This window comes from Oryctolagus cuniculus, chromosome 19 (genome assembly GCF_051225735.1).
Source record: "Oryctolagus cuniculus isolate XC-2025 breed Fujian yellow rabbit chromosome 19, ASM5122573v1, whole genome shotgun sequence".
NCBI classification, from domain to species: Eukaryota; Metazoa; Chordata; class Mammalia; order Lagomorpha; family Leporidae; genus Oryctolagus; species Oryctolagus cuniculus.
This window is the reverse complement of record NC_142885.1, coordinates 58,728,554-58,751,830: the sequence shown is the minus strand read 5'-3', so window position 1 is coordinate 58,751,830 and position 23,277 is coordinate 58,728,554. Positions and strand designations below refer to the sequence as shown.

The following is a 23,277-nucleotide window of genomic DNA, read 5'->3' as shown; positions in this document are numbered from 1 at the left end:
TCCATCGGTTCACTCCACAAATGGCCAGGAGCCAGGAGCGTCTTCTGGGTCTCCCACATGGGTGCAGGGGCCCAAGGTCTTGGACCATCTTCTGCTGCTTTCCCAGGCCCGTCAGCAGGGAGCTGGATCGGAAATGTAGCAGCTGGAATTCGAACCCATGCCCATATGGGATGCCGGCCCTGCGAGCAGAGGTTTTACCCACTATGTGCAGCTCTTGCGATTTTTTTTTTGAACAAACACATTTTTAAAATTTTTCCCCCAGAAACCTTCTATTTAAGGAATACAAAATTCATGCATTTCATAAACACAGCTTTAGAAATAAAGTGATTCTTCCCAGTGTACCCATCCTCCTGCCCATCTTCCTCCTCCCTCTCCTATTCCCATTCTAATTTTTTTTACTAAGATCTATTTTCAATTAACTTTATACACATATGATTCAGTCCATACTAAGAGTTCAACAAGTTGTATGAATAAAAAAGAACCTTTTCCTCAACAGTGGAGAGAGGGCTGTTCAAAGTCACTGCATCTCCAAGTGTCCATTTCACTTTTTTTTTTTTTTTTTTTTTTGACAGGCAGAGTGGACAGTGAGAGAGAGAGAGACAGAGAGAAAGGTCTTCCTTTGCCGTTGGTTCACCCTCCAATGGCCGCCGCCGGCGCACCGCGCTGATCCCACGGCAGGAGCCAGGTACTTCTCCTGGTCTCCCATGGGGTGCAGGGCCCAAGCACTTGGGCCATCCTCCACTGCACTCCCTGGCCACAGCAGAGAGCTGGCCTGGAAGAGGGGCAACCGGGACAGAATCCGGCGCCCCAACCAGGACTAGAACCCGGTGTGCCGGCGCCGCAAGGCCCATTTCACTTCTATACATTACCTTTTAGGTGCTCTATTAATCACAGACCAGGGAGAATATATGGTATTTTTCTTTGGGGATTGGCTTAGTTCACTAAGCATGCTGTTTTCCAGTTTTTAAAAATGCATTTACCCTTGCTCTCCTCAAACGGCAGTGGAAGCGAGGAAGGTACAGGACAGTGAACAAAGGGGGTTACTTAGTCAATCAGGGGGCACGCCCCGGCAAGCAGAAAACAAAACAGGACTCCCGGGACTGAGGTCCCAAGGATGGCCCTGACCAGCTCGCGGCACAGCGAGCAAGGGCCAGGGCAGGGTTTCCCTTCCTGGGAGCCCCCTGGCATCCCTGGAGCCTGGCTGCAAGGCACAGTGCCGCTAAGGCTGCGAGCCCTTGCGCAGGCCTGGGCCGGGTGCCTCACCAGCGAGTGAGGAAACAGGGTAGCACGGAGCACGCTGGACGTGGGGGTGGCGCGCAGCCCTCTGCACCACCGCTTCCCCTGGCCTTTCCCCAGGCAGGCTCCTCCTCTCGCAGGCCTCCTCGCACTGGGGCCCCTGCTGCTCTAATTCGCTTTTTTACGGAGCAGGAAGCCTCAGGAAGGGGCAGCCGCCGAGTCTGCCGCGTCTTCTGCCATGGCCCCAGCACCCGGCCTCGAGCGCGCGGTAGGTGCTCTGGGAACCCGGGGACCCACCCCTGTCCCTTCCAAGGCCGGGCACCCAGTAGAGGCTCGGGGAAGGCTGATTTGAGGCCAAGGACGGCTGCAGAAGGCACGGGCCACTTCGGCGCCAGGGGCCGCCGCGCCACCACCCCCTTCTGCTTTTTGGTCTCCCGGGCTAACAACGTGGAGAGAGCGGCGCAGCCCCGGAGCCTCCCCGGACGAGGCCGCCGCCCCGGAACCGGGGCCGGGCTCGTCGTGCCTCCGGGGAGGGAGGACGGGGGAGGCCCGCGGGAGGCCGCTTCCAGGCGCGTCCCAAAGTCCCTCCCGCCGCCTGGCGTCGCTTTAAGGCGGAGGCCCGGCGGGGGCCGCCCCCGCGGCGCGCTCGGCTCCAGACTTCGGCATTTCCTCCCCGCTAGCTGGCGCGGCCTCGCCTCCCCTCGGAAGAGGAAACTCGCGGGGCTCGGGTAACGGGATCCAGCGAGCAGGAGAGCGGCCGGAGAGCCGGGAGGGCCGCCCGCGGTAGGAGGCGAGGCGGGTCGGGCCGGGCCAGAAGCTGGCCGAGGACAGCGCGGCGCAGGGCGACACAGCGCGCCGCGGGCGCAGGGCGCGGCCCGGAGCCGGGGAGTGCAGGGCGGGCCGCAGCTGGAAGGAAAACTTGAGCTGGGAGAGGAGGCCGAGCCGGAGGGCGGCTTCCCCCGGCCCTGCGAGGGGGGAGCCGCCGCGGAGGCCGAGGAGACGGGGACAGCGGGGCCGCCCGGGCTCTGCGCGCATGCTGGGCCGGGGGCGCCGCCGGGGCTGGCGCCCTGGGCTGCTCGGCCGCCGCGGCCCCGGGCGCCCGGGATGTCGGTGCACTATACCCTCAATCTGCGCGTCTTCTGGCCCCTGGTGACTGGCCTGTGCACCGCCCTCGTGTGCCTCTACCATGTCCTCCGGAGCGGCGGGGGCGCCCCGGCCGAGCCCCCCGACGGCGCGGACAGCGGCTTCCCGCTGCTCAAGGCCACCGTGCTGCTCCTGTTAGGCTACGTCCTCCTACGCTGTCGCCACGCCGTGCGGCAGCGCTTCCTGCCCGGGTCGTCGCGCGTGGCCGGCCACTCCACCTTCTCCCCAAGACCCTTCGGAGAGCCGGGCCTCGGCGTCCTGCTGGAGAGTTACTACGAGCACGAGGTGCGCCTGTCGCCGCACGTGCTGGGTCACAGCAAGGCGCACGTGAGCCGGATCGTGGGCGAGCTGGTGCGCGCTGGCCGTGCCCGGGGGTCCCCTGGCCCCATCCCCGGAGGAGCGCTGGCCTTGGCCTTTCGCGGAGACTTCATCCAGGTGGGCAGCGCCTACGAGCAGCACAAGATCCGCCGGCCTGACGGCTTCGACGTGCTGGTGCCGCTGCGCCTGCCGCCGCTGGTGGCGCTGGAGCCGCGGAGCCTGGGCCAGGAGCCGGAGCTGGCCCCGGCCTTCCGAGGCTGCTTCGTGTGCGCTCTCAAGGCTCCACCGTCACCGTCGGGGCCCCCAGGGAACCAGTGGCTCCGAGACTGCAAACCGTTCTCGGATGGCTTCTGCGTGGACGTGCGTGGGCGGCGCCACCTCTCCGCCACGCTGGTGCTGCGCTGGTTCCAGGCGCACCTGCAGCGCTCTCTGGCCACGGTGCGCTACAGCCTGGAGGGGCGCTGTCGGGTCAGCCTGACCCCGGGAGGCCCGGAGCAGCCGCCCACCCTGCACATCCTGCCCTGCCGCACCGACTACGGCTGCTGCCGTCTCTCCATGGCGGTGCGTCTCATCCCCGCCGTCCACTTGGGAGACGGGGTTTTCCTCGTGGCGCCGCCTCCGCCACCTTTGCCGGTCGGGCCCCTGTCGGAGCTCCCGGGAGGCCTGCGCGCCGAGGCGCTGTGGGGCGTGAACACAGCCCGGCAGGAGCAGAAGTTGCTGAGCTGGCTGCAGGAACGGGCCCCTCCAGGTGCCTGCTACCTCAAGTGCCTGCAGCTGCTTAAGGCCGTGCGCGACCTGGGCACCCGCGGGCTGGACCCGATGGCCAAAGCTCAGTGGGAGCGCGTCCTGTCCTCGTATGCGCTCAAGACGGTGCTGCTGGCGGTGCTGCTGCGAGAGGGGCCTCCTGCCAAGGGCTGGGACGACGCGCACCTGGGCGAGTGCTTGGAGGAGCTGGTGCAATTTCTGAGGGATTGCTTGCTGCGACGCCAGACGCTCTTCCACTGTGTCCTGGGCCCGGGCGGCGCGGCCAGCGACGTGGGCCCCCTGCCCAAGGTCCTGCGCGAAGCCGCCCCGGTTGACCTCCTGGCCGCTTTCGACAGGCGCACCCGGGAACTCGCGGCGGCGCGCTTGCTGTCCACGTGGCGAAGGTTGCCCCAGCTGCTGCGGGCCTATGGGGGGCCCCGCTACCTCGCCAGGTGCCCCCCACCCCGGAGCCAGCGCACCCTGGGGTTCCCAGAAGGTGAACCGTAAGCCCCGAGGACAGCCCCCACGTGACCCAGCGCCCTTGGGACCGCTTGCAGCCGCTGGGGGTGGGGTGATGGGGAAACCGCTTCTGGCCCAAGGAGCTGCAGAAGGGGCTGGGAGAGTTTTGGAGGATGCCACAGGCTTTGGGTGGCTTAACCATCACCCCCGGCTCCACCATCACTAACACAGATATAGACTCATCACACCTGCCCCGGCGTCGGGGGCGAGCTGTGGAAGGTGATACAGAGTGGACCCAGATGTTGGTCTGTGGATGAAGATTGCTAACGCAGCTTGTTAGGGAAGTCGGGTGGAGGAAGCCCAAGCTAGCTGCAGACAGGACCAAATGTGTAATAATAACAACAACAAAACTAATGTTTTTTGAGATGATTCCTTGCTAGGTACTGGGTTCCTGATTTTTTTTTTTTTATTTAAATCTTTATCCACAGCTGGAATGGAAGTTCTTTTCCAGCGGTGAATGTTCCAAGGAATATAATTTCCTCTGTCCAAGTGAATATTCCTGTACTTTTTTCAACGGTGCCACCTCGGGTGCTTGGCAGGCCCGTGGACGATGAAGTCGCACGTGCCGCGCGGCTGTCGGGGGCCGATGGAGAAGCATGCAGGGCGTGCAGGCTCCCATGTTGTAATTACCGGCAGCAGGAGTGTTGCATCTGAAAGGGGGCCAGGTGCATTGATTATGAAGTGTGTGGCCATGGCAAGCGGCCAGCCTGACAGCTTCCTATCCCTCCAGGCCATAAGCGGACCGATGCCGAAGTCGGTCAACACCCATCGGCTGAGCAGGTCCTGTAGGAGCCGGCCACAGTGTGGCCACAGCAAGGCGCATGTTGCAGACAACACCTGCGAGGGCAGACAGCATGCTGGTTCTGGAGAAAGAGGTGTTTCAGCCATTGTCTATAAAGGTGTTTTTGTAGGGCATGCTTCTGGCTGGAGACGGAAACCTCTGGTTTGGTTTTGTTTAGCAGAGCCCTTGGGGAAGAGGTTTCTCCCTGAGTTTTAGTAGCAAAGGAAGAGGAAGTGCCTGCTGCCGGGCCTCCGTGCTCAGTGATGGTTCGTGGTCGCGAGGGTGTCTCCCCTGCACCAGAAACCCGTATGCACTCAGCCCAGGTCTTGCAAAACGTCTCCCTTAGAGAGCTCGGTAGCTGAGGCTCTGTGCTTGCCCATCAGTCACTCCCTGGTGCGTCAGCGGAGTAAATAAGTGGGGTGAGAACGCGAACACAGCTCTGGGTTGCCCATGCTGTCTTTTGCGTGTAAATGTCACCGGGCTGAGTGCATTTTGCAGCTAGGAGGGGTCGGTGGGGAAATTCCTTGTCCTTCCAGATTGCTGATGGCTCTCGTTTGTGGTTTAAGATCAGAATGGCCCAGAATTGTAGCCCGAGTCCAGAATGTGGTTTAAGTTCTTCAGCCTGTCTGAGCATTGTACGTTGGAATTTTTTCCCTCTTTGTAAACAAAGACATGTACTTCCTTTGACTCTCAAAGGTAAAAGTTGGAAGGTAGAAATAGTTCGGTGAACAGGGCCATTGTTGAGTTTCTGAGCTATCTTGAGGGGACATCCTAAACCTTTCTTTAGGGGACTCGCTTGGCCACCGTGGGAAATCATCGTGCATCGGCGATCGATAAGGAAGCCTTCTCATCAGAGCTGCACAGTCCGGTGTGCAACTGTGGACTGAAAGGGAAACACCTGCAAATGTGCTGGCTCCTGGAGGTCATTTTGGGCGTGGTTCCTGTGGGCTCCATCAAGGTCACGCCTAGCTCAGGGGTCACTGTTAGGTCACAAGGTACCGCACTGAGCAAAGCTGTCTGCCAGCCTCTTGCAAAGATTAAAAACTGCACAGCATTATTTTTAACTTTTTAAAATAAGTGCCAAAGTAGATCGTATATATATGTGTGTATATATATTTCTATGCTCAGCCACGACTCCTCCTGCAGTTATTAAGTCTACAGCATTGGGGGGAGAATGAGGCTGTTAGAGAGATTATAAAGCTTTGAAAGCTGAATTTTCCAAATATTTCTAGCTGAGTTGATGGTTTCTTTTTTATCTTAATATTTTGAAGCATAAGTCTGGTAACATACTGTTATCGTAGTTTATTATTGTTATTATTATTATTATTATTGTTTCAGGTTAATTACCCAAAGCCTCATCCATCCTCGAGATCTTTAAGTTTTATTTTTTTAAATTTAAAATTTTAATTATGTTAAATTAATGGGCATTGTGTTTGTGATTTTTAAAAATGTTAATGTTTTATTTAAATGCCATGCTGAGCAATTGTTCTCTGTACATGGTAACCAAAATGTAGGGATTTCGACCAATTTTGGTCCATGCGTAGCCATCCAAAATGTGTACCACGCACAAATGAATAAAACAGCCATTAACCAGGCTGCCCAAGGCACTTAAATTAAGCTCAACTCTGTTTTGTATGCGGGCTCCATCATTTGAAATGTACACATTTTTGGTGTAGGATTGGTACTGGGGATGCATATATGCAAATATCCCCATACAAAAAGGTTCAACAGCAGCCACCAAAAAGGTTAGCTGTTGGCGCTGGTGCCCAGAGAAAGATGTTTTGGGGAAGATGACTCAGGCGAGCGGCGGCCAGACGGCGCTCAGCGCCTCCCACCCGGCGGGCTTGGGAGCCTTCCTGGAGCTCTGGTGTGGGCTGGGAGATGGAGTTGGTTTTTTGGTTGTGTGTTTTTTGTTTTTTTGGTTTTTTTTTTTTTTTTTTTTGAAATGAAACTGAAGCTGAAAGAAAGGCGGCTTCAGGAAGGAGGACTTGAGATGGAAGTGAAAGGGAGAGAGAGAAGGGATCCTGCGAGGGTGTGAGAGAGGTTTGGGTTAGGAAACGCGTTCTTCAGTGTGTGCTATTTCCAGCCAGGGGTCGCAAACTCAGCAGCCTACAGAAAAGGCGGGGGGAGGGGGGTTATGGGGGGAGTGGACGGTGCCCACTTTCCAGGGGCAGCCCTCATCCAGCTCCATGCAGAGCAAGGGAGACAAAGGGATAGAAACTACATATTTTTTTAAAGTCAAATTTCCTGATTGTTCAACAAATAATTTAAAAATATCCAAAACCCTATGTGGGCCAGATGAAAGCCTGCAGGCCACCAGTTTGCGACCCCTGCCTTATACAGTGAACTTGACCCCCAAGTTGTATGCGGTTATCTTTTGTGTTGGATACGGGGGTGTTATATATCGTGGGGGGATAGTTCAGGTCTTCTCTATCCCTCAGACTTAAGCTTTATTGTAGAAACAAACCAAAAAAAAAAAAAAATTAACCCAGCCACAGATAACACTTAACTCAGAGTTCCCGGGAGGACCCCTGATCCCGGAGCCGTTCTCCGAGTGGGACCCTGTGTCAGGTCTCGTCCCCTTCCTGGTGGCTCGGGGCAGCCGGCTTTGCTGATGGCTTGCAGATGACTCATCAGGAGGGCTTGCAGGAGAACTCATTTCGCTGCGCTTTGTTCCTAGAGTAAAATTAATTGTCATCATTATATTTTTTGTGAGTGGTGTTCGAGCCTGTGCGTCGACGATGACGTGACAGCCGGCTCCTGTGACCTCGGCACAGCAGTGCTGAGGCTTTGAGCCGAGTGTCTCAGACCTGTGCCACTGTCCCTGCCAAGGACACGGCTCTGATCCGATGCTTGGAATGTCTGGATCCCATTGAAACGGGCATCCCAGCGCCGGAGGAGTTAACCAAACAACACCCCCAAAGCCGCTCGTTCTGTGCCGTGCCCTTGACCTTGGAGAGGTCTTTCTCTCCTCGCTCGTCTCCACATGAAGGAAAATTTATTTCTCCCTCTCCAGTGATGGAGAAAATGAGCCTCATTCGCGAACATTTCCAGAGGGAAACAGTTCCGTGTTATCGTTGTGGTGCTGGTTAATTTTTTTTTTCTGATTGCCTGTCTGATACTTAGACATGACTGGTCTTTAATATCTATGTAGCACATGGTTGAGTGGGACTAAAGCAAGTATACGTTGTGAGAGGCTGAGGACTATGCAATCATATATATATATATATATATAATCTGGTTTTTGAAGTATCAGAGATGGAGTGTTTTAGCATTTTTTGCTATAAAAGTGCCTTGATTCAATCGCTTCAGACATTCCTCCTATTTTGTTGTAACCTTGAATGTGTCTTCTGACCCCAAACTGTGTACTATGAAGCATTCGGACTGCGGCAGTCCAAGCAGAGGTTGTGTTCCAATAGCAGAGACCAAAGAGTTCATCAGATCCGGTTTAGTTGCTACAGCCGTGTGATTCCAGTGCCGCTGAATCGCACCACATTTCCGTGGTCCACACCATCGAGGCCTGCCATGCGTGTTCTCTTTCAGGTTGGAGTGAATTTGCACTTTTTAATCAGAGGGGTCATTTGGGGACCTTGTTCTTTATATATATATATATTTTTTTGCTTTATTAATAAAGAAACTTGTAGAAAGCTCTGGACTGAATGGTGACTTGGGGGAGGGTGCTCGTTTTCTCGGAGGGCAGCTCTGCCCGCCCTGGTTTGTGCTTCTTTGCACAAACCTCACCTGCGTGTATGGGAGGCCTTTGGCCGTGCGGGAAGGCTGCAGGGGACCGTGGGATGCCAGGTCATTGGCTGCAGGTGTGCAGCCTGGAATCCTGCCTACTACAGCCTCCTGCCCCTGCCCTTCCTCTCTACGCGTCCCCTTCTTACCCCTTCTCTGCCCCCAACACAGTTCAAGTCTTGACCTGTGGCTCGTTTCTGACTCAAGAATTAGGCCCCGGAAATTTCTTAGCCCCTTAGGCCCTCTCCAAATGGTAAACACGGCTAATAAGAAATCCCATCAGGCTTAGCGTGGGATCGAATCTTGGCAGTGGATGAACTGTTCAGAGCCTCAGGGCCAGGCGGCCGCTGAGGGACACCTGCAGCCCCGGGACACTGGTGCAGGGGAGCAGCTGTGTTTTTTTGTTTCCTTTTCAGCGAGAGCAGCAGCTCCCTGGGATACTGGGGACACACACGGAGGTGGCCGAGGCAGGCATGACCTTTCTCCTGTGCTGTTGCACACTGGGAGGGGCAGCTGGCTAAAGAGGTGCTGGTTTGCGATGTGGTGGGGGCTGGGCTGGGGAGGGCTCATGAGAGGCACCTCCTGCAGCTTGGGGACTTCAGGGAGGGCTGCCCAGAGAAGCCATGCCTAAGTAGGCAGGGATTGGCCACGTGAAGGGAGCGGCTGGGCAAGAACGTACCTAAGGCAGAGGTGGAAGCGCTCCAGTGGGCTGGAAAGGGAGCGAGTCCCGGGCAGGAGGGCTGGGACAGGGCACAGGGGGTCTGCGAGCCTGAGCTCCTCCCACTGGAGTGAGTGAGGCGCAAGGAGTCCAATCAGAATTCAGCAGGTCTGGGGTGGGGCCTGTGATGCTAATAAGCTCCTAGGCAGTGGGGAGGTCACTGTTTCCGGGGCCACACACAAAAACATACACACACATACACACACGGCTGCAAACCCCGCTGAGGGCGTGGCCCGGTGCTGAGGGCACTGGGGAGGAACAGAGTGTCCCCCGTGAATTTGGCCCACTCTGGCTGCCATGTGAAGAATGGAGGAAGCAGAGGCTGGCTGGCGTCCCCCCCCCCCCCCCCCCCAGTTTTTATTTTTGGCAACAAAGCTTTGCTGGGACACAGCCTTACCCATTCATTTACATCCTGCTCTGGGAAGCTTTCCTACTATGTGGCAGGACTGAGTCATTGTAATACAGACCCAGTGGCCCTCACAGCTGGAGACCTTGACTCTCTGCCGCTTTACGTGATCAGTTGGCCAACCTTGGAGCAAGGCTGAGCTAACCGGATGCTGCGGTGGTCCAGGCCTGGAGGCGCCAGAGCTGTAGGCACAGAACAATGCCGAGACCTGTCTTCCAACCTTGCATCCTGCCCTTCCCACCCCTGTGTATCTCTGCAGGCTGCCCAGTGCTCCCTGAAGCTGTAGTCCCACATCCGGGAAAATGAGATTCATCCCAGAAGTTCATCCGGAAGCAGGGTGGAGAATTAGATGAGATTCAGCACACCATGGGCTTGGCGTCTGTGAACCAGCCCCAGGTGTGCGTTGGTGGACAAGGAGCGGGATTTTCACGTAGTCTGCAGCCTCCCCTGGCTGCCTGGGCAGCTCATTCCTGCTCCATGGTGGGGCCTGTCGTGTGCCCCCAGCCATCTGCCTGCCTGCGACCGGCTTCTCTTAGTCTCTTTCCTTCCCACGTTGGAAGGTTTTGCTCTGGGTACCGTGGACCACCCCTCCTCCAGCCCTTCCCCTACTCCCACCCTTTGCAAAGTGAATCCGGTCAAGGAGGGCAGACTTTTCGCCTGCCCCGGACATAGAATGTGCCAGAAGGAACAGGAGGCCAGGTACTGGCCCAGGCCTCAAGAGGTCCTGCATGCTTCTTATTGCTCTCTTGGAAGGCTCCCGCCACCGCGTGAACAGCTGGCCTGCTGGAGGGTGGGCAACCACGTGGCTCAGCTGACCACCCTAGTCTGGCCTCCCTGTCCCTCGCTGGCCCTACAACTGACCTGGGTGCTGATGGAAACTCTTGGGTGAGCCCAGCCAAGGTCAGCCAAATCTGGCCCAGGTCAGCAGAACCACCCAGTTGGCCCACAGACGCTAAGCAAAAGTAGACAGTGTTTTCAATCCCAAGCCAGCAGCCACTTACTGTGGAGTAGTTACTGGCTCATCTGGATGTACTGTGCTTTGAATTGGTCCCTCAATGTTTGTATGTTGGAAACTTAACTCCCCAGGGTGAGAGTGTGACGGGGTGGGACCAGGCTGAAGCTGGGAGCCAGGTCTCTTTTATGGGTGTCAGGGATCTAGCTACTTCAACTGTCACGTGCTTCCTCCCAGGGTCTGCATTAGCAGGAAGCTGGAGTTGGGACCCAGAGCTGGAACCCAAACCCAGGCACTCGGAGTGGGGTGTGGATGTCTCATCTCAGCGTCTCAGCTTCTAGGTCAAACACCAGACTTCTGCACAGGTGCTCGGCTGCCGCTCCACACCGCCTGCCCCACAGTGGATCCTGGCTTCCCTCGGCAGCTTGGTCTACTGCTGGCGTAGTAGATAGTAGCAGCCACTATCGCTGTGCAGTGTTTGCACAGCTGCTGGGATGCGTGCCTGCACCCACCTTGGTCTTGTAAAGACAGATGGGAGCTGGAACAGTGCCAGACCTGAGTGACGTGCTGCTGCAAGTCTCAGAGGCAGTGACTCGGGAAGCTAACATGGCCGTGCCTCAGTCACGCTCACGGGTTTAAGCTGGTAGGCACGCGTCAAGTGCAAAGGAAAAGAACAGCAATTCAGTGCAAGTGGGAGGTTGCATTGGTTAGGAACACAATTGCAATTTGGCCACAACTTGTAAAAACCTACCGGAAGTGACTTCAACAAATAGAGGTGTGTTTTATCAGGCAGCCGGAGGGCTAGAGGTTCGTAGGCAGCAGCCAGGGATGAATCAGGACCCGGGCATCGCTTTGCAATGTCATCTCAGGTATTTGTGCCTTTGTGCTTCTCAGGTCAGGACCCTGCCATGGATTCTGCATTTCCAGACACTCAGCTTTGTCTGAAGGAAGCACTAAAGACAATGGATTTGGGAGCTCAGCGGACCTCCTCTCACATCTCATTGGCCAGGATGGTGACATGTGACCATTTCCTTGCTGCAAGGGAAGCTGGGAAAGAGAGTCTGGTACCTGACCGACAGCAACCCTGAGCAAGCTGTGAAGGAAGAGTGGGCGTTAGCGGGTAGGTGACAGTTGGCCTCAGAAGTGCGAGGGACAAATAGCAGAAGAGTATGCCAAGGGGCTGGCATTGTGGCACAGCAACAATGCAAGCATCTCATCCGGGAGCACTGGTTCAAGTCCCAGCTCCTTCACTTCCAACCCAGCTCCCTGCTAATGTGCCTGGGAAAGTGCCTGGACCCCTGCCACCCATGTGGGAGACCCGGATGGAATTCCACGCTCCTGGCTCTGGCCTGGACTAGCGCTGGCCATTGCAGTCATTTGGGGAAGGAACCAGTGAATGGAAGCTCGCTCGCGTGCTCTCTCTCTCTCTCTCACATCTTCCCTCCCCCACCCCCATAACTCTGCCCTTCAAATACATAAATAAATCTTTTTTTAATAAAAGAAGATTGTGTCAGGAAGTGAGGGGGAATTAGAGAATTATAATGCCATGATTATTCATTTATACTTGCCTAAGCCTTAGCATATAGCAAATGCTCCGTAATTATTAGACCTGAAGTCCCAGTTCCATCATTCCAAGGCTGCACTCCTTTGGGAGAGTCAGTTAATTCATGTGGATGTCAGCCTCCTCGTCTGCAAAACAGGGGTGCCAACCCTTCCTGTGATGGCTTCAATGGGGGAATCTAAGAGCAACACACGTGCGGTGGAGTAGCTGGGTTCCTGCGATGGAGAAGCTGGGTTCGCTTCGAAGCAGGGTGCTGGCGGCTTTGGAAGGATGGGAGAGCGAATCCTTGTGGCCAGAGGTCGTTCTTGGGCACCCCGCCCAGTCTCCCTGCCACCCAACTCCCTTCCCCCAGGAGGCATGAACGAGTCTGTGGTTGTGAATGTTATGTGAGTCCCCGGAAGGGAGGACTTCCAGGGACAGGATCAACCACCCCATATGTCTTTTATTTTTTTTCTTCTCCTTCTAGTGATGTCATCCACTTACAAGATTCCCGCCTGCTGTAATTTCCATTGCTGGACTTCCGGGCAGAAAGCACGGGCTAATAGTTCTCAATCCCAGCCCATAATGATCTGCTGGTGCCTTCATAAAAATGTCCATGTTGGAGCCCCACCTGGGGCCTCAGAGCAGAGCTTCTGAGCGCATGGCCCAGGCCTGGGCACTGCTCCCAGGGCCCTGTGGAATGTCCGCGTGTGGCCAGGGAGAGCACCTGTGGTCTCTGCACCAGGTGTGTGCAGCCTCACTGGGGGGTGTGGGCGGGGACAGATGGGTGAAGTGGAGGTGGAAGAAAATCTCAGGGTGGGGCTCTCTGAGAAACACAAGTGGGAAAAGCCCCGCTCAGCAGGCACGGGGTTCAATTCCACTTCCAGTTCCCCTTCTTCTAGTTCCAAGAACTACGGTTGAAAGCAGAAATCAGAGTGATCCTGAAACCCAAAGCCAAGCCTCTGTGTTCAGAGTGGGGGAGGCCCTCACTCTTAGCCTTCAGACTGAAGGGAACCTGTGAGGGAACTTCCAAAGGTTCATGGAATATAGAATTAAAAGGGAAGTTCGGGTGCAAAAAAATTGAAATCTGTGCCTTGGTTTCTTGTAATATGCACATTTTTAAAAAAATTTATTTATTGGGGGGGAGCACTCTCATTCTCTGGATCACTCCCCAAATACCCAAAAGGGCCAGGGTTGGGTCCGACCACAGTCAGGAACCAGAAACTCAATCCAAGTCTCCCCTGTGGGCGGCAGGGGCCTTAGTACTTCAGCCATCCCCTGCGGCCTCTCCAGAGCTGTATCCGCTGGAGCAGGGCTCAGACTGGAACCCAGGCAGGAGCAGGGCTCAGACTGGAACCCAGGCAGGAGCAGGGCTCAGACTGGAACCCAGGCAGGAGCAGGGCTCAGACTGGAACCCAGGCGCTGTGATCCGGGATGCAGGCATACAGAGCAGTATCTTAATGACCAAGTCAAGTGGCTGCCCCCTGGTATGCGTTTTCAAAGACCCCTCGAATGCATGGATTTCAATTCTTTCTTGCACCAAAATAAACATTTTTAAAATCCCACCTCCTGTGACCTTTTGCTGTCTTCCCCAAACACTGGCTCTCTTCAGGCCTACACAACGGTTTTGCCCACCTTGGGTTTCCATCTCCGTCTCCACTCATCTTCAGCTGGCACTTAAAAAAATTAAAGTCCATGGAGACACCTTCCAGTGATGTGGGGAGTCAGAACCTGGGAGTCCCACTGCCTGCCAGACTCAGGCAAAAAGCTTTTAAGGACTTTATCTCTTCAAAGATGGTTATCTTCGCGGTTTATGTAATCATCGGTCTCCTCGGATTAGGAGCTGTGCCTCTGATGAGGGGCTGTGGAGCCTTATCAAATGAAAGCATTAAAACATTCCAGCCATGGAGACCAACGGCTGGCACTTGGAGAGGGGAAGCCTTCAGGATCTTGCACGACCAAAAAACTGCTAGAAACACTGCCGTATATTTTACGCAATGTGCCATGAGTTTTTTTAAAATAATTTTTATTTCTTTGAAAGGCAGAGAGACAGAGGGAGAAATAGAGCAAAAAAGAAAGAGATCTCCCATCTCCTGGTACACATCCCAAATGGCCACAATGGCCAGGCCCAAGCCAGAAGCCCAGAGCTCCATCACGGTTTCCCATGTGGGTGATGGGGCCCCAGTCCTTAGGCCATCGTGGGCTGCCTTCCCAGGAGCACTAGCAAGGAAGCTGGATTGGAAGCCACGCAGCCAGGACTGGAACTGGAGCTCTGACATGGGACAAGGGCATCACAAGCAGTGACTTAACACGCTGCACCACAACACCAGCCCCCAGCGATGATTCTTTTTTCTCTGATAACTACCATCAGCCCTCTGCATCTGTGGGTTCCCCATTCATCAAGTTAACCAAGCACAGATCCAAGAAATTGCATCTGTGGGGCTGGCACTGTGGCGCAGCGGGTTAAAGCCCTGGCCTGAAGTGCCGGCATCCCATGTGGGCGCCGGTTCGAGTCCCAGCTGCTCCTCTTCCGATCCAGCTCTCTGCTATGGCCTGGGAAAGCAGCAGAAGATGGCCCACGTCCTTGGGCTCCTGCATCCATGTGGGAGACCCGGAGGAAACTCCTAGCTCCTGGCTTTGGATCGGCGCAGCTCCGGCCATTGCGGCCATCTGGGGAGTGAACCAACAGATGGAAGACCTCTCTCTCTGTCTCTACCTCTCTCTGTAACTCTGTCTTAAAAAAAAAAAAAAAGAAATTGCATCTGTACTGAACACGCATGGACTGTGTTTTCTTGTCACCATTGCCTAAATAACGCAGGGTAACATCTCTTTATAAAGCACCTACTTTGCATTAGGTAGTCTAAATAATTGAGAAGGGACTGAACACTATGCCGACGGACAGGTGCATCTGCAGAGCTGGGTGTCCACAGGGGTCCTGGAGGATACTGGGGGACAACTGGGTTTTCAAATCCCCTAATCAGTAGGGAGCTCCACTTGCCAAGTCTTCCAAGTGGATTTGGGCTCCCTCTCACCGAACCCAGACCCGAGAGCCCTTCTCCTTCGTGGCGAACACCTCCTGATGAAGACCCCCCTGCCCTGCTCTGTCTCCCAGCCTTCCTGCAGTTAGGCAGGGACACAGGACCAGCCCTGAGCAATAGGCCGGGAGCATGGCCCTGCAGAGACAGTGTGCAGGTGGTGACGTCGTGTCTGAAGTTGGAACTGAGTCACCACAAAGCAAGGTTGTACTGGAGAGTCACTCCATTCAGAGACCTTGGCCTCTGAAACATTACCAGGGTAGCACAGCCCAGCCTGTCCTATGGAATGCACCCGGAGGCTGAAAGGGGCTCCAATCAGCATAGTCCCAGTTGGGAAGTCCTCAATGGAAGCCGGTAAATAGGCACTGAGTGCCGGCTACATGTCCGCCGACTCTGACCCCTCTACCAGCGAGAGGAGACAGCCCCTCGCCAACTAAGCGAGGGCCGAGCACCCAACCGAGCTGAACACTTTGAAGGCAATAAACCAGTTTCTTCTCTTTTTAAAATGTATTGGAAAGACAGAAAGTCAAAGACACCGAGATCTTCCATCTGCTGTTGACTCCCCAAATGTTCACAACAGCCAGGGCTGGGCCAGGCCAAAGCCAGGAGCCAGGAACTCCATCCAGGTCTCCCACGTGGGTGGCAGGGATCCAGGTATTTGAGCCATGCCCTGCTAGCTGCTCAGGTGCACGTCAGTAGGCAGCTGGAATTGGAAGCCAAGCCAGGACTTGAATCCGGGCACTCGGACAGGGGCCGGGGGCATCATACGTGGCATCTTCCCAGCTGGGCAAATGCAGGCCTAGAAAGAAACCTGTTTCTGTGATACCGATCCCAGGGGCCTTGTGCAGCCTTGGGGTTAAGGAGGGCTCTCTGATGTCAGGAAGCACAGCACACCAGCCCGCAGAGGTCAGACTCAGGGGTCATCCACAGAGCGCTTCCTGAAGGCGAGGCTCCGTGCCAAGTGCTGGTCGCACACGATTCTCCCCGGACTGTGCCAACGGCCCCAGGGGTGCCACTGGTACCAGCCCATTTCACAGAGGAGGAGACAGGCTCAGCACGAGGAGGCCTTTTCATTAAGAAGTGCAAACAGGCATTGAGCATTGGAACCCCCAGCTGCCGGCTCTAAAATGAGCACTGGTCACTCACATTCCTAGCCCTTAGAAACCCAGCCAAGAGGTTAGTCATGCAGGAAGTGGCCTCCCGGGTCCGTGGACAGATGTTTATAAATGGCCGGGAAAAGCCACCGCAGCTGGAGGGGACAGAGTTCTCTCCCCGCACCAGCAACTCCTTCCAAGCTCCAGGCTTCAGTTCTCATATTTGTGGCATTCCTCCCCACTTTCCCGTCCCCCCACGCCACCCCTCCCGTAAGTCTGACCTCATCCCTCTCTCAGCAGATATGGAGGCGTGGGCAGCGGGCCCCACAGTAGCTCAGCCACTACCCGTGGCTTCTCTCCAAACCCAGCCCAGATGAAAATGATTAGCGGGGGCCAGCGTTGTGGCACAGTGGGTTAAGTCCCAGCCTGCAGCACCGACATCCCAGAGGGCAGCCTGTTCAAGTCCTGGCTGCTCCACTTCCAGTCCAGCCCCCAGCTAACGTGCCTGAGAAAGCAGTGGAAGATGGCCCAAGTGCTTGGACCCCTGCACCCACATGGGGGACCCAGAAGAGGTCCTGGCTTCAGATCAGCTCAGCTCCTGCTGTTGCAGCCATTTGGGGAGTGAAACAGCAGATGGAAGACCTCTGTCTCGCTCTCTCTCGCTCTGACTCTCCTTCTCCCTTTCTCTAACTCTGCCTTTCAAATAAATAAATAAATCTAAAAAAAAAAAAAAAAGAAAGAAAACGACTAGCACCCACCAACCCTCTCCAGGCTTTCCAGATGTTTCTCTGGTGTGGCTGTGTTAAAGTGTCAGCTGGCGCGAGCTGTTTGTTCTGTCTTTACAGGACTAACCAAGTCCTCACATGGCTGCGTCAACACTCGTTCAGACACACGCTGCACACACAGACATGCACACGCACACACACGCACAGCGCACAGTCACGCACATTCGCTCAGCGTTGACCGAGTTGCAGCACAGTCAACTTACACCATCACCCAGGGGCCAGACCCAGCCTGCAGCCTGTTTCTATAAAGTTGTGTGTGTGTGTGTGTAAGATTCCTTATTTGAAAGAGTGACAGAGAGAGAGGGAGAAACAGAGAGAAAGAGATCTTCCATCTGCCACTTCACTCCCCAAGTGGCCACAGCAGCAGGTGCTGGGTGGGCCAGGCCAAAGCCAGGAGCCAGGAGCTCCATCCGGGTCTCCCACATGGGTGCAGGGGCCAAGCGCTTGGGTCATCTCCCCCGCTGCTTTCCTAGGCGCACTAGCAGGGAGCTGGATGGGTAATGGAGCGGCTGGGATGCCCGCGCCGCAGGCGGTGGTCTAACCTGCTGCGCCACACTGCCTTCGGTTGTGTTGGAACGCAGCCTCACTCATGCCTTTATGCATTACCTGGCTCTGCTTTGCACTTCCATGGCTGGATCAAGTAGTTTTGATAATGACCATTATAAAATATGTACTCTCTGGCCCTTTACAGGAAAAGCTGGACACGGTTAGAATCCTTGATCCAAGTGTTTTAAAAACCCTGCGGGATATCAGTTATTACTCCGGAGCTAACCATGCGGCTTCAAACCTACCACCTCTGTTACTATCTCTTGTGATTCTGTGTGTTGACTGGGCTGGGCCGGGCTGGGCAGGGCTGGTCTGGGCGCTTCTGTTCCTCGTGGTGTTGGACTTGAGACCCAGGAGCCTCGGAATTTACTTCCTTATTGAGATGGAGACGACACCGACCAGAGGTTCTTGAGGGACTTGCGGTGGAAATTGACAAGTGTTGAGTGCCGCTCCCAGACGCGCACGAGGGCCGGTGGGAGGAGCTTCCGTGCACCTGCTGGACAGTCTCAGGCTCTGACTCCTCCTCTGCAGCGCATGGCAGTTTCGTTTGCACCCAGCCGGACGTTCTGCACGGCTGCTTCCTCCCCATACCACACTCAGTGCTGCTCACTGGCGCCTCCCCAGGCAGGCCATGATATTGGTCGTCCTGGGCTATTGTGACCAAGGGTGTGGGTGGGGGAAATCCCTAAAGGGGCAACAGGGGTCTTTTGTGGCTGGACGCTGCATGCTCTTGGATGGGTCTGGAGCTGTGTGGAGTGACCTGGGGTCAGCGATGAGTCCATGCTCTCGTAGGGGCATGGACACATGCATGGGAGGCAGGGGCTTGATTTAGTGAGTCCTGTTTCTGTCCTGTATCTGAGGGAGTCACTGAGGCCCAGGGTCACCCAGCAGAGCAGCCACTGAGCTGGGGCTAAGCCCTGGATGTGGACAGGGGAGTGAGGGAAAGCTGAGGGCCACCAGTGGCACCTGCACACACACACATCCCAAACCCCACTGCTCCCAACATGTCTGCAGCCTCCGCACACACCCATTCCCCCAGATGCCATAACACCCTCCTAAGGGTGGCCAGCTGTGCTCCTGCCCTAGTGTAGACACCATGACACTTTCAAGTCTCCCAAAAAAGGGACAAACCCAGCTGCACCGTGGAGCCATCACGGAACTTCCAACAGTCCTGATGCTCAGGCCCCAGCTCAGACCAATTGAATCCTTAACCCTTTACCTCTCTGAGCCTCAGCTTCCTCATCTGTAAAATGGGAATGGTACTTTCCTATTGCATGGTTGTGTGGACTCAATAAAAGAATGCCTTCAAGGTATCTGGCACAGAATAAAATCAATACTCAATAATAAAGGTGCTAATAATAATAAAGTTGCCCTTTATTGAGGGCTCATTAAGAGGCTGGCCCGATGCAGTGTTCTCTTCAGTCTGTGGGTTGCTGGGACCATACAAGGGGCAGAGTGTTATTGCTTTCACATGAAAGCCAGGTCAGTTTGCAGATAAAGGAACTGCGGTTCGTGATCCTGGCCCTGTTGGATTATGTTCAGAGAGCCAGGCCAAGGAGCCAGTGACCCAGTGAGGTCAGAAACTGCCCCTGGGACTCCAGGATGACATGAGCCAGCCCTGGATTGGCTTGTTCAAAATGAAAATAGCCTTCTCATTTGTTTGAGATCACGGACGTTATGCACGCTGACTATAAACAGCTCAAACAGTGCAGACGCGTATGGGAAAGAAAGATCTTCGGACACCCTTGGAACCCGGGCTCAGGTTTCCTTTAGCAACCAGGAGTGGGAGAGAGGGGCTCCTCCCCACCCACCCTTGCCCATGCCTTCAGGACAAACTCAGCGGTTCCCATGACATCATTGCTCTGCCTTGAGGCCGTGGTGCTGGGCACAATGGCAGGATGTGGGCTTTGGAATGAGCAAGCTGACATCAGCCTAGCTGGAAAGGGCTTCGCATGGAGCTGGGACTTAGCCTTGCAAAGGCTCTGGGAGTAACATTTCAGTGCACGTCTCCAGAGCCAGCCCTAGAGCCCTAGAGCGGCTCCTAATGACTGAACACTGACTCTGCACCAGAAGTCACGCAAAAGGTGGATCAACACATGGAGTCCTGGCTGCCGCAGCAGTCAGGCGCTGTTACAGCCTTCCTGCGGGAGAGAAAGCAGGCTCAGAATCCTCTTAAGACAAGGGTTCTTGCCAGTGCCATGGCTCACTAGGCTAATCCTCCGCCTTGCGGGGCCGGCACACTGAGTTCTAGTCCCGGTCGGGGAGCCGGATTCTGTCCCGGTTGCTCCTCTTCCAGGCCAGCTCTCTGCTGTGGCCCGAGAGTGCAGTGGAGGATGGCCCAAGTACTTGGGCCCTGCACCCGCATGGGAGACCAGGAGAAGCACCTGGCTCCTGGCTTCGGAGCAGCGTGGTGCGCCAGCCGCAGCGTGCTGGCCGCGGCGGCCATTGGAGGGTGAACCAATGGCAAAAGGAAGACCTTTCTCTTTGTCTCTCCCTCTTTCATTGTTCACTCTGCCTGTAAAAAAAAAAAAAAAAAAAAAGACAAGGGTTCTACAGGGCTGAGAGCCTTGCCCAAGGTCATACCCTAATAAGCAGGTGCTCCAAGAGAAGAGTTCAAGTTCACCTGAAGGGCCTGCCCAGGACATGCAGCATCCCTTGGCCTGGCATAGCCACACTATCTGCACTGCCCACCTGCTGGTCATTTAGAAGCGTCTAAGTCTGCTAACTTGGTTTCACAGTGCATTCAAGGAACCCTTATTTTACTTAATAAGCACCTCTGGGTGCCACGGGGGTGCCACGGTCAGCGTGCTGGCAATTCAGAGCTGCCAAAGAGAAGCCATTTTGTTTCCTTGAAGCAAAATGGTGCAAGTTCTTAACTTCAGTAGAATAAAAACAATCACATGCTGATATTGCTACAAATGGTGGTAATCACACCTTCTGTCCATGAGATGATGGAGAGGAAAGAGAAATGCATGCTGTTGTCACCGTCACACCTCGAGCTGCAAGACACAGCCACAGTGTGTGGGAAGGACACTAGATTACAGGGTTGGGTACTTCTAGCGGTTTCCCGTATCCACTGGAGCCTTGGAGCATGGTCAGGGGGATGACTGTGTTGAACCTTTCTCCTTAACCCTGCCATAGATTGAATGTCTGTGTTGCCCCAAATTCGTATGTCAAAACCTAAGTTTTGGAGTGACAGTGTTAGGAGGTGGGGCCTCTGAGAGGGGATTGCTGGTGGGCGGAGCTCCCATGAATGGGATCAGCCCTTCTGTGAGAGGCTCCCCAGGGACAGCCTTGCCCTTCTGCCAAGGGAGGCCGCGGGAACAAGACAGGAAGTGGGAGCTCGGCCGACCCAGATCTGCTGGCGCCTGCATCTTGGCCTTCCCGGCCTTGAGGGCTGCGAGGAATAAATGTGTTTCTAAGCTGCCCAGTTTATGGTATTTCGTTACGGCAGCCTGGATGGACTAAGATTTTTTTTTTTTTTGCTCTAGCCTCATTCCAAACAGTATCTGTGACAATGTGCTTTAATGTGCTAGCTACACATAGTTCTCCCTCCTTTTTAAAAGTTTTACTTATCTACTTGAAAGGCAGGTAACAGTCAGGGGAGAAGAGAGAGAGAAAAAAACAGGGGCAGGGGGATAGAGAGAGAGATCTTCTGTCTACTAGTTAGCTCCCCAAATGGTTGCAATGGCTGGGGCTGGGACAGGCTGGAACCAGGAGCCTGGAACTCCGTTCTGGTCTCCCACGTGGGTACAGGAACCCAAGCCCTTGGGCCATCTTCTACTGCCTTCCCAGGTGCATTAGCAGGAGCTGGGTCAGAAGTGGAACAGCCAGGATGCGAGCCAGCATTCCCAATATAGGATGTCAGCGTCCCAAGAGACAGCTTCACCTGCTGCACTGTTATACATCGCTTTCCAACATTTTAAAATAAACACCTACTCAAGTAGAACAAGTATGTCTCGTGTCCCACCAATGAATGGGAGATGTTTGTTTGGCTGTGAAAAGGCACAACAGTTTCTGTGGCCAGATCTGAATCTCACCCTGAAGTGGGGGAGGCGGGGCGATGGTGGAGTCTGAATTGTGTCCTACGCCCCAGGACCTCAGAGGGGAACGCACTTGGGGATGAGCTCTTTCAAGCAGTGGTTAGGCTAGAATGAGGCCATCAGAGCGGGGCCCAGAAGCACTCATGTCCTTATGGGAGGAGACCCAGTAAGAGGGTGGCGCCTTGACCTGCACTTCTGCCTCCAGAACTACAAGGAAATAAGTGACTGTTGTAGAAGTTGTTGTGGCAGCCCTGCTAAGCTACCACAGACAGGTCCTCAATCACACAGGATTTGAGATGGTTAGGGCAACGGGGTCAAGGTCAGAGGGAGGGTATGGGGAGGAACCGCCGTGGGAAGCAACCAGGTTCAAGGCTCCAGAATGGGATCATGAGGGACGGTGGAGGACTTAACATCTCATTCCGGGTTCACAGAGACCTCTCCAAGTGTCAGAGCTGAAGACAGAGTTCTTGCTGCTTAACAAGCCATCCCAAAGTGCAGAAGCTTAAGGTAATAACTTTTCAAAAATGTTATGGGGTGGAGTGGGGGGGCTGGCGCTGTGGTGTAGCTGGTGAGGCTGCTGCCTGTGGTGCCGGCATTCCCTATGGACACCAGTTTGGGTCCCAGCTGCTCCTCTTCCGATCCAGCTCTCTGCTGTGGCCTGGGAAAGCAGTGGAAGATGGCCCAAGTCCTTGGGCCCCTGCACCCACGTGGGAGACCCGGAAGAAGCTCCTGGCTCCTGGCTTCGGATCAGCTCTGCTCCAGCCATTAATGACCATTTGGGGAGTGAACCAGCGGATGGAAGACCTCTCTCTCTCTCTCCCTCTCTCTCTGAGTATAACTCTGACTTTCAAATAAATAAATAAATCTTAAAAATAAAAAAGGTATGGGGAGAAATTTGACTCTGGGTGGATGATTGACAACCAGGAGAGAGAAAGAGCAAGAACTCAGATTCGAGGGAGAGTTCCTGGGGGGGCTTCTCCTCTTGGGGCAGGGACAGCTTCTGGTGTGTGTGTAATCTGTGCTGGGTCACCCCAGGTGCCGACGCTACACGCCCTCCTCACTCCAAAGGCTGCCTCCCGTTTGCTGCAGCTTAGGCTGCAAGACTCTTATAAGTCAGAGGCAGGATGCGCCACCCACAGGCGAGACAGCACACGACGCTGGTGCGAGAGCGCTGGGGAGCAGCCGTTCACCGACCTGGGATGGGGCTGGATGGGACTGGATGGGACTGGGGGTGAACACCCAGCTGTAGGGCCGGGGGCTGTGGGTGCACGCTCTGCATTGGCTGCCAGGACTCGTCCACGGGCCGGAAGCTCAGCTGCTCACAGCAGGCGCCTGCGTGGTGACCCAGCCTCTCTGGCTGCCTTCCTTTCCCTCCCCATCTCCTCCCTCAGTGTTCCTGGGATCTCCCCTCCCGTTAATGACTTACTCTCCACCTCTGCTTGAGGGTCTGCTTTACGGGGAGCCTTAATGAAGTCAGGACGTGCAGTGTGATTGGGGGTCTGTGTGGGGGCCTCCGCCCCCTCCTCATTTCTGCCCTGCAGATGCAAAGCCCCCATCCAGTGTGGACTGAGACCGGGGTGAAGTGAGACCTTGGAGGGGCAGGCAAGGGAGAGAAATGGTGGCAGGACAAAGGGTCTGGGAAAGAGGAGGAGGCCGTGCTGCAAGGCCCCTTCCATCTC

General features: G+C 55.2%; 1 protein-coding gene and 1 long non-coding RNA gene across 3 annotated transcripts; both read left to right on the top strand.

Moving 5' to 3' along the window:
• Positions 1-1,247: 1,247 nt before the first annotated feature.
• Positions 1,248-22,492, top strand: LOC108176783 (uncharacterized). Of its 2 annotated transcripts, XR_011384694.2 has the most exons (4): positions 1,248-1,504; positions 11,450-11,675; positions 22,030-22,105; positions 22,243-22,492. It is a non-coding gene; the product is annotated as an uncharacterized LOC108176783 (long non-coding RNA). The 2 variants fall into 2 exon arrangements; XR_016226184.1 differs by lacking the exons at positions 22,030-22,105; positions 22,243-22,492 and adding an exon at positions 12,583-13,659 and having other exon boundaries at positions 1,355-1,504.
• On the top strand, positions 1,972-8,388 carry ITPRIPL2 (ITPRIP like 2). The gene has a single exon (XM_051847471.3). It carries the CDS (start codon positions 2,341-2,343, stop codon positions 3,946-3,948), a length of 1,608 nt encoding a protein of 535 aa, XP_051703431.3. The 5' UTR covers positions 1,972-2,340; the 3' UTR covers positions 3,949-8,388.
• Positions 22,493-23,277: the final 785 nt, after the last annotated feature.

Excerpts from the sequence above, each read along its gene's own strand:
- ITPRIPL2 (XM_051847471.3), top strand. The coding sequence starts at position 2,341 with ATGTCGGTGCACTATACCCTCAATCTGCGCGTCTTCTGGCCCCTGGTG.